This window comes from Ophidiomyces ophidiicola (genome assembly GCF_022830035.1).
Source record: "Ophidiomyces ophidiicola strain CBS 122913 chromosome Unknown scaffold_3, whole genome shotgun sequence".
Taxonomy (NCBI): Eukaryota; Fungi; Ascomycota; class Eurotiomycetes; order Onygenales; family Onygenaceae; genus Ophidiomyces; species Ophidiomyces ophidiicola.
The window spans coordinates 359,821-376,203 of NW_026054643.1; the positions used below are offsets into that span (position 1 = coordinate 359,821).

Sequence of the window (16,383 nt, forward strand, 5' to 3'; positions counted from 1 at the left end):
ATCCACCAGCCAGTCGATGCCCAGTGGCGGCGGTCTCCCAGCTCCATGGGCTCCATCCAAAATGTCAATTCACCTGCCGTGCCGTGCCCCATGTCGCGCGCCGCGCAACACTCCTGAGTACATACCATCGGAAGCGGGAGTCGTTGGAAGGAGGAGGATACGGGAAATTTGGTGACCGACGCAGCACCTTCGGACATATCACCGACATAGTTACGTGCGTGCCGTATGTTCTCACCTCATCACCGGCCAATCACACCGCCGTCCCCAAAGACCAAATTACGCAGCTTTGGTATCCCGCGCTCTCTTCTCGTTCTCCCTCGGGCCCCTTGGCAAAGAAAAAAAAAAAAAAAAAAAAAAAAAAAAAATAAGAATAAAAAGCTCCCCCGCTTTCCCAGGCGACTCCTCCTCCCCGCTTTGGGTAAGTCCATTCTAAACACACCGCTGAGGAAGAATAATACGAACGAACTACGAGGTTCGGAGAGCGTTCCGTACCAAGTGCACGAAGCGCCCCTCCGCCCCCCCCAGATATTAGTATGGGTTTGATATTGATCATCACCCATCCACCCGCCGCAACGATTTAGAGTTAAGCGCACACTGCGGCCGCGCTGGTCGCCGATCTGGAATCTGTTCCCATGTCGCTGGAAACAGGAGGGCCTGGGTTGCGAAGTCAACCCTCCTGTGCTTCATTCAGCCCTTTTTCTCTGGCGCGACGAATGAGCGAGTGGTATTCCGGGGCCTTTGCGGCCTGCGACAGATGTTACGCAAGGAAAGGTGCTCCCAGCGTATTTTTAGAAGGAGCCAGAATCCAGATTCTCTCACGAGTGTCAGGACGGTTGGGCACCATCCATGTTCCTGATCAACCGCAAGAATCCGGATATGGGCGGTTTCTCGGCAACGGGAAGCAGTGTGTATATGCCGTCCAAGGTCGCACCGACGTAATCAAGATTGCTGCTGCGTTCTGGCACCAGCACGCGGCGCCGACTCCCACTTGCCTATGTATAACCAGCTGGAAGAGGTGGTCTGCAGCGAACTGCGCATGATGCAGCCGTCACGTGAAGCGGCCTTGGTCTCACAGTTCCGGTTTTTCCCATCCGAAAAGGGCTTGGCGGCTTCGACGACGCCAAGACTGTTGAGTCAGCGCAGTGGCGGGGCGCTATGCCGACGCTAAGAGCGCCCATTCCGTCGCACTGAAAATCCGGCGCCCTTGGCTCAGCCGGGTCTCAAACTTCGGCCGACGACCAAAAAGCAAGGCGCACGCCACGGCCGGTTCAGGGCCAGCTGCCTTTTGTTTTTTTCCGGCTGGGTGCTGAAGGCCTCTGGCCGGCGGCCCAGCGTGCCGCAACCCGGTGCCCGCAGTCGCGACGACATGCGCAGCGGTCTCTTTACCGCTTCGTGGTGCCCCCGCACGGCAAACACAGCGCATTAGTCCGTGCTGCGGTGCACCCCCACGTCCCTCAAACGCTTGTATTCGTGCCAAGTCACCGCGCGGTGGGGACGCGCCGCCCCACCCACCGCCACCCTGGTGTGCGCTAGCAGGGACTCCCTGGCTTGCGACTCGCTGTGGGTGGCTCTGGCAAACTCAGACTCGGGTGAAGATAACCTTTGGTCGGGCCCGGTACGGAGCATGATGTCCCTCTAGCCTTCCACTTTGTCAACACAAAGCTCCAGCGCGCCCTTTGGTACGATACGAGCCAGGTGTGGACAACAATGACCTGTGCTCAGGCCCTCGGTGGCAGCAGGCGGGCGTCTAGTCCCGTCCTGGTACCGCAGCAGCAGCACCCACAACTACCACCACCACCGCCAGCCAGCCAGCCAGCGTTGGAACACATCATGCTGCGCAATCTCCGGCGCAATTGAAGCAGTCGTTGACAAATATCCTGCGCAGCAGCCAGAGCCAGTGACGCTGTGATTGCGCTCATTGTGAGACCTCTCACATCGACTATTTGACGCCGGCCAGATAAGCTTAAACGGATTAACCACTAGTGCCATCTCGACGAACTTTGGGCAGTTGGCGAACCCGACAGAGCCAGGTCTTGCGATCATGCTGCATAGACAGCCGCTGTTCTGACTGGCCGCCGGTCAGCAGCCCATTTTTCGCTCGATTGCGCCCGCCAGGACCGAACCCGCGATAATACGGCGCAAAAACCGGTAGTCCTGCCGGCATTGCCTGTCTGAAGACCAGCTTGTAAAGAAAGCAAGCTGATGGTTTTGGCTAGCCTGAGGGACTATTTGCACCCACCTCTCCCCCCCTCGGAAGGGAGGGCTGGGTACGGGAGCAAGTAATATGCACAATGACCGTGATAAATGCTGCATTCGGCAAATCAACAATGCGAGCACGGAACTCGCCAATGTGCTTGCGCCGGGGCAAAAATCAGCTCCGGTCGCTGGCTGCTTCGGAATTCGACGCAGGGCCAATGGGCGAGCGAAGAAAAATGCAGAGTCTTTTTTGGATTCTGCATTGCAGCCATCCCTGCTTTCCGACTGTGTGACCCCAGGCCCTTTGGAGGGGGAGTACGGAGTGGTTATGATGAATCATGTTCTGCGGCTGACGGCGGGCTTCGCGCGTACATAATAGGCTGATAGATCAGATCCAGCGCGCGAGCCAGAGTCATCATCGAAGGCGAAGGCGAGGCTCCGCCAGGGCCGGGCGCCAGGGTCTTTCGCCAGGGCAGCTCTAGAGGCAGGCCCGCCCGGGGAAGAGAAGGGCGGTTTTTTTTTGGCACAGGAACGGTGGCTCATGGGGGGAGGGGGGGGACGGCACCGCATTGAGGGGACGGGGAAGGGGGGGCAGCGCATCGATGCAGGTGATTGATTTGATGCCCCACCGAGCGCGAGAGGCCCTCCGTCGCAGAGAGCGGTGCTGTGTGCGTCGACATCTCAAACCACCCCAACGCAAAAAGCAAAATCACATCTCATGCTGCCCCTGGTCGCGTTAGTGGACGCTAATGTACGCCCCGACACATCCTCTGAGCAAAACGCCCCCCCTTTCGAATAAGATTTGGCCAGTTCAGGATCGACAATCCTTGGGACAAACCTAGAAGAGTGGGCGGAGGGTGTGGAGGTGGATGGGTGCGTACGATACTGGATACCGCGGCAGTATTTCGGGGCCGGCAGCGGCGCGGCGGGTGAGTGGTAAGAGTCGTGGGTGGTGAGTGGTGAGCAGTAGTGAGTGGTGAGTGGTGAGTAGGGAAGTGGTGACGGGCTGGAAACAAAAGGCCGAAACGCGGCGTTTTAAATGCGCCGGATTGGATTACGCAGGACGCGGCGTACGGTACCAGACGCGTACGGTACGAGACGGACGGGCGCGGTACCGCGTATATACGCCGCTGGCCTTCCTGCGGCGCGCGAGCACTGCCGGCTCCACACAGCTTGCTGGCTGCAGCGGTAAGCCTCCCAGCCAAACAATCCCCCGCCCGTGATTCGTGCGCGCCTTTGGGCCTGCTCCCTTCTCGGGCTCGCGCGCGCCCGCTGCCTGTGCTGCGTTTGACTTCGAGTCTAAAAGACATAGATGTTGCATCTTCGCTGGCTGGCTTGCCGTGTTCCCTCTGGTCTTCCTGGTTCCCAGCTTTCTTGTCGTCCCTCCCCGGCCCATACCTACATAATTACTATCATTCCTCCTCCGCCCAACAACATAAAACACCTGCTTCATCCCGCCCCCGTCCTCTCGCTGCCCCCCCCGTTGCCTCCAAGTCCCCTTCCCCCCCCTCCCTCGCCTTGCCCGTCCGTCGCCCGCCTGAAACATTTTGTTTGTATCTTATATCACCCGTCCTGGTGCCTGAAGAAACATTATTGTTGCTCGACAAATACGATCTGCCTCACGTTAATCTGCGCCGATCCGCCCATCAAAGCTTCCGCCGCTCGCGACCTCCACACTACTGACTACTACCGACTACTGCTGCTCGCCTCCACCACCGCTGCCCATCGCGACTCTTCTTCTACCGCACTGTTGCCTGTCTGTCTGTCGCTCTGCCCAGCTCAATTCTGCTCTGCTGCTGCTCTGTCGTCTGCCTCTTGCAAACTACCGACGCCGAACTATCGTCGCCGTGTATATGAGGTGACGGCCTGCCGACACTCTCCCACCACAGCTTTCTCTCTCTCTCTCGTGCGCGCGCGCGATCAAAATCACCTCTGGAACTGGTTTTCCAGCTGCAATCGGCTGATCTGATCATCGTCGCACACCCGACCCGACCCTGTTGATCAAGCACCACCCTCCCCCAGCTCCTCGCGCAACTCGCCTTGGATCGCTCTTTTCTATTGTATTTGGTTTTTTTTTTACATACCAGCCTTCTCAATGACGATGGTTATGGAGAGTGGAAGCCGCCAGTATGGCGGGCTCAGCTACGACAACGTCTATCACAGCCATGGCCGCTCGAATCCACCGCACTTCAACGAGTCGTGGCCGCCGCACAGCGCCGCGCATCCCGCCGCGCCCGTCTACCAGTCCGCGGTAGCGGGCAACCCAGTGGCCGTCAAGCGCGAGGACGTCTCGCGGCCCCCGACGCTGCCGGTCTCCTATCCCAATCCCCAGGTCCCCGCGCCCTCCATGGTGCCCAACGGGAACTACAGCAATGTGGGATATGGTGGCGCAGAGCTCGTGGTTTTGCCCACGGAGCTGCCCAGAACGACCTTTGAGCAGCAGCCGCCCCAGCAGCCGTGTACGAGCGCCCCGCAGATGGCTCCTTTCACGCCCGCCAACTACTCGTCGCTGGAATACGCGCAGTCGCTTCACCTCCACCAGCAGCACCAGCACCAGCAGCAACACCAACATCCTCAGCCGCAGCAGCAGCAACAGCCGCAGCAGCATCCGTCGCACATGGAGGGAAGAGCCGTCCATCATGCGTGAGTATTATCTGTCTTTTACTTTCTTTGGAATCTTTGGCTGATGCTTTGAATTGCAGAAACGACCCTTCTCCCCACGTCACGCAGCCACAGCAGGTGGCCTATAATGACGCGCTCGATGCGAGTCGAGGGATGGTCGCGTTAAGTCAGGACCTCACGCCGCGGGCGATCTACGGCCCCCGAAGCTCGCGAGGCTCAGTTGACTCCTACGGCTTCCCCACCCCCCATTCATCGGCCTCGTCGATCTCGTCCGGCGGTACCTACCCCTACTACAGCGCGTCCGTGGTCTCTGTGGATTCGTCCGTCACCGATTACAGCTCGACAGCGTCAGATTCCTACGACGGATTATCGAGGACGTTACCGCGGCCGTCGGGCCTGGTCGCGGGCGCCCTGCCCCCGCAATCCATGATGGGCCAGTTCAACTCGAAGGTGCCGTCGAACACCCAGAAAAAACACAAGTGCAAAGTGTGCGATAAGCGATTCACTCGTCCGTCCTCCTTACAAACGCACATGTATAGTCACACAGGCGAGAAGCGTAAGTTTTCTGAAATCAATTGGAACCGTGGAACGATGACCAATTGGGACTAATACTTTTTTTTTTTAAATATAGCCTACGCATGTGAAGTCGAGGGCTGCGGAAGACATTTCTCTGTTGTATCGAACTTGCGGCGACACAAGAAAGTACACAAGAATGACAAAGATGCCGGATCTCCCGAAGACGAGGCTTAGCGCCGACCTTAAGTCTCCTCTTGGTTTTTGAAATCCTTTTTTCGTCATTCTTTTCGGGTTAGCTCTGCAACACACGATTCCGGTAGCAGCTTTCACGGCGATGGAATGAGGTCGCGAATCTCGAAATCTCTCTTATTTTTTTTTTTTTACAATACTTAATTGTTTTTTTCTTAAGTATTACGGTCCTATACCCCAAATAACGGTTTATCGGAAATAGCCCTTCGATTCTTGACACTTTATGTCGCTAATAACCTTTTGTATTATAGACCCTTCCTTTCCAGTCTATTTTTCTTACCCTTTTTTTTTATGTTCTCCTTTTATTCTATGGGCGATATTTTTTATACCCGCTCTCAGTGATTTTCAGGTTGCGGCACATCTGATACCCTCATCGTGGAGATTATATTTGTTTCTTTTCTTTTTCGTTTTTGTTACCAGGGGGGTATATACATACATACATATACGGGGGCAACTTACGGCTGGGCACTCAAATCCAAAAATTCGGTCCATTATTATTTCCCGCTACGTTTCCACCTGCAATTTTTGCTTTCTTCCTTCGCTGGGATAGAGTGACTCTGCTCTCGTCAGCGGATTTCGGTATTGCCGACCCCACACCTCCCTTTCTCTAACGACATACACCAACTGCCCCCTATATACCCTCTCGCTAGATCAGGGTCCGTCGTTTTGTGTGTCTTGGAGAGCATACGGCTGCATTGATCTTTTTTTTTTGGTTTTATTTTGTTGTGGTGTTTTTTGTTATCTCCAGAGGGGTATTTGTCTTGTACCTTTGGCGCTTGGAAAGCAATATTTTCTGGGATGGCATTGATAACCGGGTTTCTGATGCGTTTCGTGTTTTCTATTACGCTGTTCTGTTCTACTTTTTGTTCTGGAAGTATTCCAGTTTTGAATCCATGATGGATATTCAACTCCCTCCTAATTACTTGGTAGGCTGTTTGAAATGTGAAACACACCTTATTGGATTGTTGAGAGGGCTTGTTCCTTGGGCCTTAATAATAGACGCAATGCAGGCTTCTTCTGATTGTTACCTTCACACCCACTCAAACCCTCTCCAAATTTGCTCACCTCAGCCTCCTGTTCAACGCAAGCTCACTCGCCCACACCTACACACGCAAGAAACAAAACAAAACAAACGAAAAAACAAAAAAAGATTAAATACAAAATTCTCTTTGGCTGTTCTGTTCTTCCCTTGCGTCATCCGTGTTTCACTGCCGTGTCGATTTGCCGAAAAAAACTCTCAGCCGAGTTGTAGGGAGTACTTGCTGCCATCCTTGCTGGCTCTTCTCGCTCTCTCTCTCTCTTCTGCACACTGGCTGGCTCTGCACGCTCTTCCCGCTCCCTCAACAGCGCCTCGTTTTTTTTTGTTTTTCTCTTTTTTATTCGCTTTCGGCCCCAGTCGGTTACGTCGGTACCTGCGTTGTTTCCTTTTTGGATATCAAAGGAAAAGCAAAACGTCGTCTTTTCCGAGATCGATACGAGAAGGCGGCGTCAGCTCTTTTTTTTGTGTTTTGTTTTATTATTCTTATTATTCTTGAAGAGGGAGGGGAGGGAGGGAAGAAGCCTGTCTGAGACGAAGAAACAAAAATCTCCAGAACATGAAGTTTCGTTTTTCTTGGGTCCCATTTCTTCCCCCCCCCCCCCTCTTTTTTTTATGCGGACTAAATTGGCTCAGTTTGGCTTTTTCTTCTGTGTTCAACAAGCATCCATCCGTGTTTCATCGGACACCACACTTCTTCTTAACCCCGATTACCTGCTGCCATCCCTGCCAGAGGTAAACTAACGCGGCCCGTACTCCGTATATTGTTTTCTATCGAATATCTTTGGGAGTCGCAACACCTGCTGGTCGGCCACTCCCCCCCTCCCCCTCTTGATCATGCTGATGCTGCCCGCTTGTCTGTTCTCGGCGAAAAAGGCGGTGTCCCTGGGTAGGTTGCCGGCGACGCATGCATTTATTGATTATTTCAGTCAGGCATCGGAGTTCGACTAGGTACTTCCGGAATACGGAACCGATAGCGTCGAGGACCACCTGCTTGCTGGATTCGCATCCCCCCTAGGGGCCGTTTTACGGGTGGTTGACTGTGCGATTCGTGCCGAGAGCGATGTTTTATCTGGCATTTTACTCGAGTCATTCGAGACGGGAGAGTAGGTGCGCTACGAATGACGATGAAGGAGGCTGTATATAGAACGATGCCGTGTACCGGGCACGACACCCTTATCTTCAGCTTCGTCACCCTCAACAGTCTTCCAGCGCTGACGGCAATAATATTACCCATACTAACCATCAAAAGGGACCGTTGTGTATCAAGCTACCAGTTACAACCCCGAATTCGTCAAAGTCTATTCTTATCAGTGTGATGCTTAAACCCATAGGATGATACTAATACGGATTGGTTGTAGTAACCCATATAGGAACCTAATCAACTCACGGGCTCTGAATGATATCATACAGGTGGGGTTTATTATCATAGCAAAAAGAAACCTGGATACGTTGGTATCGTGGATGATGACATTTCTATAATGAATGACTTCACTATCCGCCAGAGTGGCTACGCAGCTTTTGCGCAACGAACTGAGCCTTAGGAGTTAAGATAACTCCCATCATTCCTCTTTTTCTTATAGAATTTCAGTATTAACACTCACCGCCAGTTAAGAAGATCAAGCTTATGCCATGGTAGCCTTTAACATCTTCTCCTTAATGCAATTGTGATTTCAAAGGAAAATTTAGGATCTTTGGACTGAATGCCTCCATAACAATTTGGAAAAGCAGACCTACCTTTCTAGAAGTCTCTGGATCTGTTCGGTTCCAAAATAAAAGTAGACAACCAGACAGTGTTTTTAAAATACTTAGTCTCTGAGCTTGAATTGCTGAGGATGATTGTCTTGCACTATAGGTTGGCCATAATACATTATGACTGTTGGCTTGCAATTATCCGAGCGCCATACTGGGGGATCTGTTTGTGGATCTTGTAGGTGGAATTATGCCTCAATTTGGACATAGCGTCCGGTTGCGATAAACGGCCGTTCGGAATATTAATTACAGGGTATAATAGGCATATACATTCGGAGGAGTCGTCCCTAACAGTCGATATGGTCTAGCTTTCTACGAAGGTGAAGGTCCTAAGATAAGTTTGAACAAAGAGGAAGGTAAATACACATTCCTAAAGGATTCATATTGCCTAGGGCATCTTGCCCGTGTAACCCATTTCGTCTTGCAGTCTGTTGGGTATGACGATAATTAACAGGTGGCAAACTGCTGTTCTCGTAGGGATACGGATTTCAGAAGGGAGGGAGTGGTATAGTAGACTAGAGACCCTCCTCTCAGAGCCAAAGAAAGAGCAAAGTGCAAACCGGGTAAAGACACACTCTGGTGGCATAGCCATTGACCCCCCGAACAGAGCGGAATTTGGACCAGTAGGAATAGTGCCGCAAGAGCCTGCACACGAGTATAGCCTGGTCTCGGCCAGATGGCAACCATCATAACGTGCAGCCTGCATTCTCGTATGGAATGTAGTGTAATTCGTCAACTTGAATGGGGAGTCGTCAACGATAATTTTCAAGGAGCTTGTGGGGCCACTACCTTACATCCAAATCGGATTCTTCACCTTGCTATTACTTAAAGTAGAAAAAGCAGGCGGCGACATTTGCTCTGGATGTGGTGGACTTGGATAGCTCATGGGAGAGGGCTGGATCTCTCCTCATGCTTGCAGCTTGCAGTTTGCAGTGATTATTTGATCCAAGAGAACATTCGTCATCACTAAGAGTCTCCACCCCATTATCAGAACAGCTTAGCAATAATAGCGCAAGCCCGCTGCTGCAAGCCTTATTCCTCCTGCGGATATCGAGGACCTTTTAACTCCTTAGTTAACCAAAATGTATCCACAGAGCTCAAGATAGTGATGTGGTAGTTTCTTGAGTTTGATTCGTGGTCCATTATTTCCAGCGTGCGAAGTAAAACACCAGCTAAAGAAATGCCGATATTATTGAGAAAGGCGCCATAGTCGAAGACAAAAGTCATTTTTCACTATTGTCCTGGACTTCATGCATATGTATGTAACTCTACATGGGTACATGGAGAAAGTGAAGCGAAAGCACTTGTACTGAGCTTCTAAGTCCTGAGTCCATCAGCGTGGGCGTGGGATGGAGCCTGGAGGATCCACCGAACGTGGGTAGTAACTTACCGAGTATTGACAGGTTAGAAGGATCGAGCATTATTATTATTTTATCTGAAACGCTGGAAGCAGGAATAACCAAAAGGATCCCAGCTGGGATGGAAAGTTTGAAATCGAAACGCAGACTCAATTTAAGAGTTCCACTGCTTATTGATGGTTGTGACCGTTGTTTCTCTGAATTTTAAATCCGTCAATGCACGTTTTAATATGCATAAAAGCGGGATCCAGGTAATCGTGCAAGCCCGGGGTCAAGAGAGCATAACAAAATGCGACGTTTTGACGAGTATCCCGCCCCTCGGCCAGCATAAAGTTACGGTGGAGAATGGTCCGTCACAATGACACCTGCTCTTGAGTAAAGTCGGAGCAGTGCAGCTTCTTTCACGAGGACGCAGAGTCTCGATCCTGGTACTATTTCCCTGCTGACCGAGGCCATGGATGTTGTGCAGCTGCCTTTTGCTCTTCCTTGACTTGTTGCATGACCCATGTTCAATTTCAAACTTTCTGTTAGTACAGTGCTTTCCTGTGCAGACTTTGTAGCAAACCATAATGAACAAACATCTCAGTCAGTGTTCTCTCTTTTGCTTACCAAGCTCACATGTTCCCCTAAAGTCATGCGTCACAATTGGCGCGGCACAAGTAGTTAGTGGTCCACAAATTCATTGCGAATACAGAAACAGCATAACAGCGGATTTTTTCGAGAGAGCTCGTGATCCAATGGTAGAATGCCGATATTATGTCAGCAGCCCCGGATCGACGGAACTTTATTTTTACATTCCGAAAAGGCGGGGTACATTGGATCGCGCGCCCATTGGCTAACTAGACGGCAAAATAACATCCCGACTTCCGGAAAGTTAATCGAGGTTGCCGGATCAGGTCATCATGAAGATTATCAAACGCAACCGCATCTCTCTCGCTTTCTCGCTTGCTCACTCTTATCCTAGGACCTCTCTGGTATTCTTTCAACCTTACTCTGAGCGGTTGATCAAACAAAATCGCCATAATGGCGCGATGGGGCAGTTACACCATTCAGCTTGGCATTGGAGCTAACTGGGCGCAAACGCCTTAGCAAAAGCCCGGATGTACCGAGAAACCGGACATAATGTACGCCAATGCCGCCTGAAGTTCGCCTTTATGTTCCCGAGAGCCGATGTGGCGAGCTGCTGGAAACCGCCAGTTGATCTTGAGACTTTTGAGACACGGGAGTGCTGAGCGGCCTACATTGTCTTGATTACAGAAAGCACGGCCATTCTTGCAATCTTGTGTGTTGCTGCAGCGTGATGTCACTGTCAAACTGAGCAGCTATTTTATGCAATATAGAGCATAGCATACATCTTGCTTGAATGTTGAGCAAGACATTAAATCTCATGCCAGTTTACTGGTTTGGCGGTCGCCTCAAAGGCTAGTAGCTGCGCCTAAAGGTAACTACCCCGGGATTGATCTCCGCTTAAATAATCCCCCGACACCCCTTACACGGAAGGAAGCGTGTCTAGGCCCCTCGTTCTCTATCTCAGCTCTTCGTCACCACTGTTTACATTCATCACAGTGCCCTCTATGCCCTAGGAACGTGAGGGCTCTGATATTGTCTTCTGTACTCCGTACCTAGGCTCAACTTCGACTACAACCAGCCTTTACTTCAATCAAGGTCAAAAATGGATCCTTCTCAAAGGCCTAGAAAGCGCGCGCGTATGGCCTGCATATGGTGCCATGAGCGCAAGGTTCGTTGCGATGTCTCCATTCATGGAAACCCGTGCACAAACTGCCGGCTTGATGAACAAGAATGCTCCATTCGAGCAAGCTCCGCAAGGGGGTAAGGTTTGACAATGTCCCTGCTTATACATGATTTCGAATGTTTGATACTAGCTTCTGCCTGTCTATACTGCGCTTTATCAAGCTAACAGATTGATATGTCACAGGCGGGTGACGAGGCTTCCCACAATGGCCAATCTAGGCGCGTCGAATTCCCTTATTCATAAACCGAGCCTACATAAAGGCTTTCCGGAAATTATAGATTTGTCACCAGAGCCTCATATCATTGATTCCGTGCAAGGCCACTCAAGATCAAATATTTGGCAAGCTAGTACGTCTTACCCATTTTAAATATTGTCACCATAATAGTTGGCGATCAAGATATATTCTGGGCTGAGCTCTTTCCAATTCGTGTGTAATCAAGGCATGGGCTTTAATACATTTCATAGGGGAAATTCCGCTTGATACAGTTCCCACTATCGAGGCTCAGCTTCCCAGACCAATGCTCTCAATAGCTCCTGATACCCCACGCCATAGCTCGAATGTCATTTTTTCTCTTTATCGATTTCTAGAACTGAGAGATCTTTCAACTCTGCCACAGGAAGATGTCCGGTTTCTCGAAATGAAGGGATGTCTACATGTTCCAACACACTCAATATTAGACGAATTCATACGCCAATATTTCTTACATGTCCATCCATGCCTCCCACTACTCCACGAGGGAGACTTTTGGCGATCTTACTACAGTCGACCCGGCTTTACCGGGAAGCCAGGCACTATTTCTTTATTTGTATTTCAAGCAATGCTATTTGTGAGCTGTGCTGTACGTTTTCCCTACAACTCTACTCCTTTTCCCTTAATCTAAAGGATCTCTAATTGTAGTTCGTGCCTCGTCATGTCGTCATTGCTGCTGGATTTTCGGATGTCCGGACTGCGAGAAATGTATTCTACAATCGGGCAAAAGTAAGTGAAGAAGAATTATAGGTGCCTAGTTTGATAAAAACTGATTTTTTTATCCCTAGCTGCTTCATGACCTTAGTGCTGAACACGACGCATTAGCTAAAGCTCAAGGCGCCGTGCTACTCACCTATCAGAGCTCGTCATTACATTTCCATGCTGGCAGCTTATGGCTTAACGTTGCAATTCAGAATGCCCTCCCTCTGGAGGCACATAATTATCATAAATTAGATCGTAATGATTCCTATCGAAATACGAAGAAGCGGTTATGGTGGTCTATTTTGTTACGTGATAGGATTTTACCTCTGGGACTGCGTCGACCGCTTCAAGTCTCTCCGTTGACATATGACTTGACGTTGGATTACATGTCTGTGGAGGATTTGCAGGAGGAGATATATTGCTCTGAAGTTTACAGTGTCGAGACAAAACGACATCTTGCAGGGGTATTGAATATCCAATGTCAGCTGGTGATGGCCATTACCGACGTATTAACTGCTGTGTACGGTGCGAATGGTTCAAAAAAGGAACAAATCATGACAGAAAACGAGTTCCAGGCCAAAATGACGGACATATTGAAGCTGAAACGAAATTTATCTCTCTGGGAACAAGATGCTAAAATGGCATTTGCCACCTTTTCCGGCTCAGATGAGGTCCATGAATCCGTTGTTCTGTATTCTGAACTAACTTACATGTATTATCAGTAAGCACCTGCCAACACCTTAACATTGAAATGTCTTCTGACAGCTGCTATATAGCACAGCACTAGTCGCCCTATGCCATCATGAAGCCTTGCTTCTGGAGGATAATTCAAATTTGATTGCTAATTCTTATGAGGAGCGACTTAACACTATCAGAGATGACTTGGAGAATGGAGCGTTGGGGGTCACGAAATGTGTAAAGCGGTTGTTGGCTCGTGGTGTTGCCCGCCATTTACCTATTAGTGCGTAAGTGCTACCTTCCACTCAATTTCATTGCGAATCCTTTAGAGCAGGAAATTCTAATTTAAACCGATTCTAGAGTTGCATATACGGCTCTCCCTCTTATTCTTTATGCTATGGATGTCAAACTGTCACGCTCGATATCCCAATCAACTACCAGAAAGCGGCAGTTAAAATATTATGCCGAGGTCATGCAATTATATCGGAATCGGTATGATGGAACAGATGACGTTGCGGTGTTTGTACGAGAAATTCTCCAATTTGTAGAGTCTCAAAACCCTTATATCTCTATTACACCCCTGGAAGGTGAGATTAGGCCAAGTAGTACATAATATTGAAGAAGGACACTCACTAATCAAAACTTTTCGGGTTAACTAGGTGATATTTCAAAACCTTCGCACGAAAAGAGATGTTGGACGGATGTATTTGTGCGACAGCCACGCTTTTATCTACGGATATCCTCTACTCTTGATTATGCCCTTTCACGGGGTCGTTATCCCAAAGATAGCGACCTTCCCGTTGTTGTTCGTGAAATACCAAAACCGAGCGCCTCGAACTTGGTTCCTGAAGGTACGCTGCGAGTTCAGGAAATCCCTGCCGACTCTTCAAAGGCTTCCCCGCCAGATACTACTTACCTTCAAGGCGTTGACGATATACCCGCCATTGACCCCATACTTGAAGCTGGATCTTGCGCCGAGAACATGGCGTCAATAAATTTTGATTGCAGCCCACCTTCATCATTGGAACCAGGTGTCCCGCCACAACATCTGTTGCCTCCCCCATACGAAAATCTTCCTGACGTCAACCTAGACTTTCTCGATTTAGGTTGTATGCAAGGTAGTGTACAGACCGAAAATTGTCATCAAGAGGGTGAAATAGATTCTAATATTGCCTGGGCCAATATTATGTTGGATGAAATATTACCTGTAGTCCCCGCGTAAAGGACAGTGGTAATTTTGTTGGCTTGAATTGCCCTTGCGAATAGGATTTGAGCACCCGAAGAAACCATTGGGAAATCTCAATCTGTAAATATTCAAATAGGTTATCAATTTAAAGTGACTGTAAAAAAAGTATTCCAATCACCACCAATTCTCAAGAAAACCTCTTATCATAACGAATTAACTCTACCAATATGATATAAGTGTACGGATTCTTAAAAAAATACTGTCGGATCTATTCGATATACTACCTCGAATAACCCGTTTACCTAATCATGCTAGGAAACTACACGTAAGTCTTGAGTCGGTGATTATCAAAAGATCGTTCTCCATATGGGTCTTGTCAATGCTTTGACTAAACTGATCAGTGTATTAGAAAGATTTAATTCTTTCTCGGCCTTGAATATCTTGCTATTGAGAGTAGGTGTCGTCGGGTACTAAAATGGCAGACTACGAGAGATTATAAGGGCAGATAGCAAAACGTAGAGATGCTATGGACAAATGTTTGGAGCAGCCATGGTCCAGAATGCTGTGAGAATGCTGTGATTCGTACCAAGCAGTTATATGCAAGCAGGAAAAGAAAGTCTCCAAGAAAACAAAAAAAGGCAAAACATGCAGCAAGCAACCCATGGAACAGGTTCGCCATCTAGAGCCACTGGCAGGAAAATCACTCAACGGCCTCAACGGATCCGGTCCAGCCGGGCACGATTCATATGGATTTGATCGTCTACAGAGTCGCTCTGGAAACAGGAAATTAGTAAGGAAGCTAAAAGCACGACAGAAAACTCACCTTGCCCATAATAACGTCCAAGCGTTTATTTTGTTCTTCAAGTTCCCTCCCAGTAGCCCTGGCCAGGCCATTTAATCTTACTGCCGCACCCTGGAGTGCGTCAAGATTGGAGTCGATTTCATTTTCCATCTCATCATCCTCACTATCCTGTTCAAATTGGTATTTCGACCGCTCCGCGAGATTGGCCTTTCCTTGCGTCGTCGAGGATTTGCCCTTCTTTTCCATATCCTTGAATGTCTGGCCAAGGCGTTGTTCTGTCCGGAATGCCGCTTGCCGCGTTTCCTCTCGTTGCAAGCGCTCTTCTTGGTGTCGATCGATGATCGCATTGTCACGCGCCTTGCGGCGCTCTTCGCTAGTAAAGGGATTGGCAACGTGCATGGTAAACATGCTCTTGTTGAGTCGTTTTAGCTCTCGAGACTTTTCATCTGCGAGACGATTCTGGTTTGCAGCAAGATCAAGATTCTTTTCAGTGTTGTGGATTCGTTCTCCCTGTGCTCCGAGGCGGGCAAGGGTGCTGCGGCCTGTCTCTTCAGCTTCTGCGGCAACACGTAGAGCATTTCTGGTAGATGACACATCCTGTTGCTTCATAAAGCGGATTTCCTGTTTCATTGCCTGCACATCCTCCTCTTCTTCCTCTTCTGCTGTGAGCTGTCGCTCTTGGTAGGCGCCGTAACCACCTGAAGTAGTCCCAGGAGCGCCGCTTTCGTTCTGTGACCCGCTATGGGAACTGTACGGAGGAGGATAGCCATTGTCATGCTGCTGCTGTTGCCTATCCTGGACGCGTTGTTGGGCGTCTCCAAAGAGGGCATTTCTATTATCATCGACAGCGTTGGGGTCAGAATTTCCAAGGCCACCGTAACCACCTGGGCCATATCTTGAGCCTCCACCGGATCTATCGTCACCGCCATATCTATCCTTCCCATAACCACCTTGGTCACCTTGTCGCCCTGGGCCGTAGCCGCGTCCATTCATATCACCATACGGGTCACCTGCACTTGGCATTTGATTCTGAGGTTGATTCACACCCATATTTCCGCGTTTTGGGCCGCTAGGTAGTCCTCCAGCAGAAGGCTGCGACTGAGGCTGATATATCTTTTGTTTCGCTTCAGTATAGGGGTCTGAGTAGGCAGGAGCTTGGGCATAAGGGTTTGTTGGAGGAGCTGGACTCTTGCTCTTCGACCCAAACAGTGCCTTCCTATTGCTTTCATCATCTCCGCTTTCGCCTTTTTTCCCAAAACCCAGTTTTCTCATGTTGTATGAAA

The 16,383-nt window shown here is 49.8% G+C and overlaps 3 protein-coding genes across 3 annotated transcripts; 2 read left to right on the forward strand and 1 right to left on the reverse strand.

Annotated features, from left to right (window-relative positions):
• Nucleotides 1-4,297: 4,297 nt before the first annotated feature.
• Nucleotides 4,298-5,427, forward strand: LOZ57_001169 (uncharacterized protein; the record flags this gene model as incomplete). Its single annotated transcript, XM_049250261.1, has 2 exons — nt 4,298-4,839; nt 4,899-5,427. The coding sequence occupies 2 exons, from the start codon at nt 4,298-4,300 to the stop codon at nt 5,425-5,427; spliced, it is 1,071 nt and encodes a 356-aa protein (XP_049110621.1).
• A 6,260-nt stretch (nt 5,428-11,687) lies between these two features.
• LOZ57_001170 (uncharacterized protein) lies at nt 11,688-14,334 on the forward strand (the record flags this gene model as incomplete). The annotated part of the gene is made up of 7 exons (XM_049250262.1): nt 11,688-11,829; nt 11,948-12,321; nt 12,381-12,461; nt 12,521-13,155; nt 13,211-13,399; nt 13,473-13,699; nt 13,772-14,334. The coding sequence occupies 7 exons, from the start codon at nt 11,688-11,690 to the stop codon at nt 14,332-14,334; spliced, it is 2,211 nt and encodes a 736-aa protein (XP_049110622.1).
• Nucleotides 14,335-15,011: 677 nt separating this feature from the next.
• Nucleotides 15,012-16,372, reverse strand: SEC9 (Protein transport protein S9 plasma membrane t-SNARE; the record flags this gene model as incomplete). The annotated part of the gene is made up of 2 exons (XM_049250263.1): nt 15,012-15,071; nt 15,122-16,372. The coding sequence occupies 2 exons, from the start codon at nt 16,370-16,372 to the stop codon at nt 15,012-15,014; spliced, it is 1,311 nt and encodes a 436-aa protein (XP_049110623.1).
• Nucleotides 16,373-16,383: the final 11 nt, after the last annotated feature.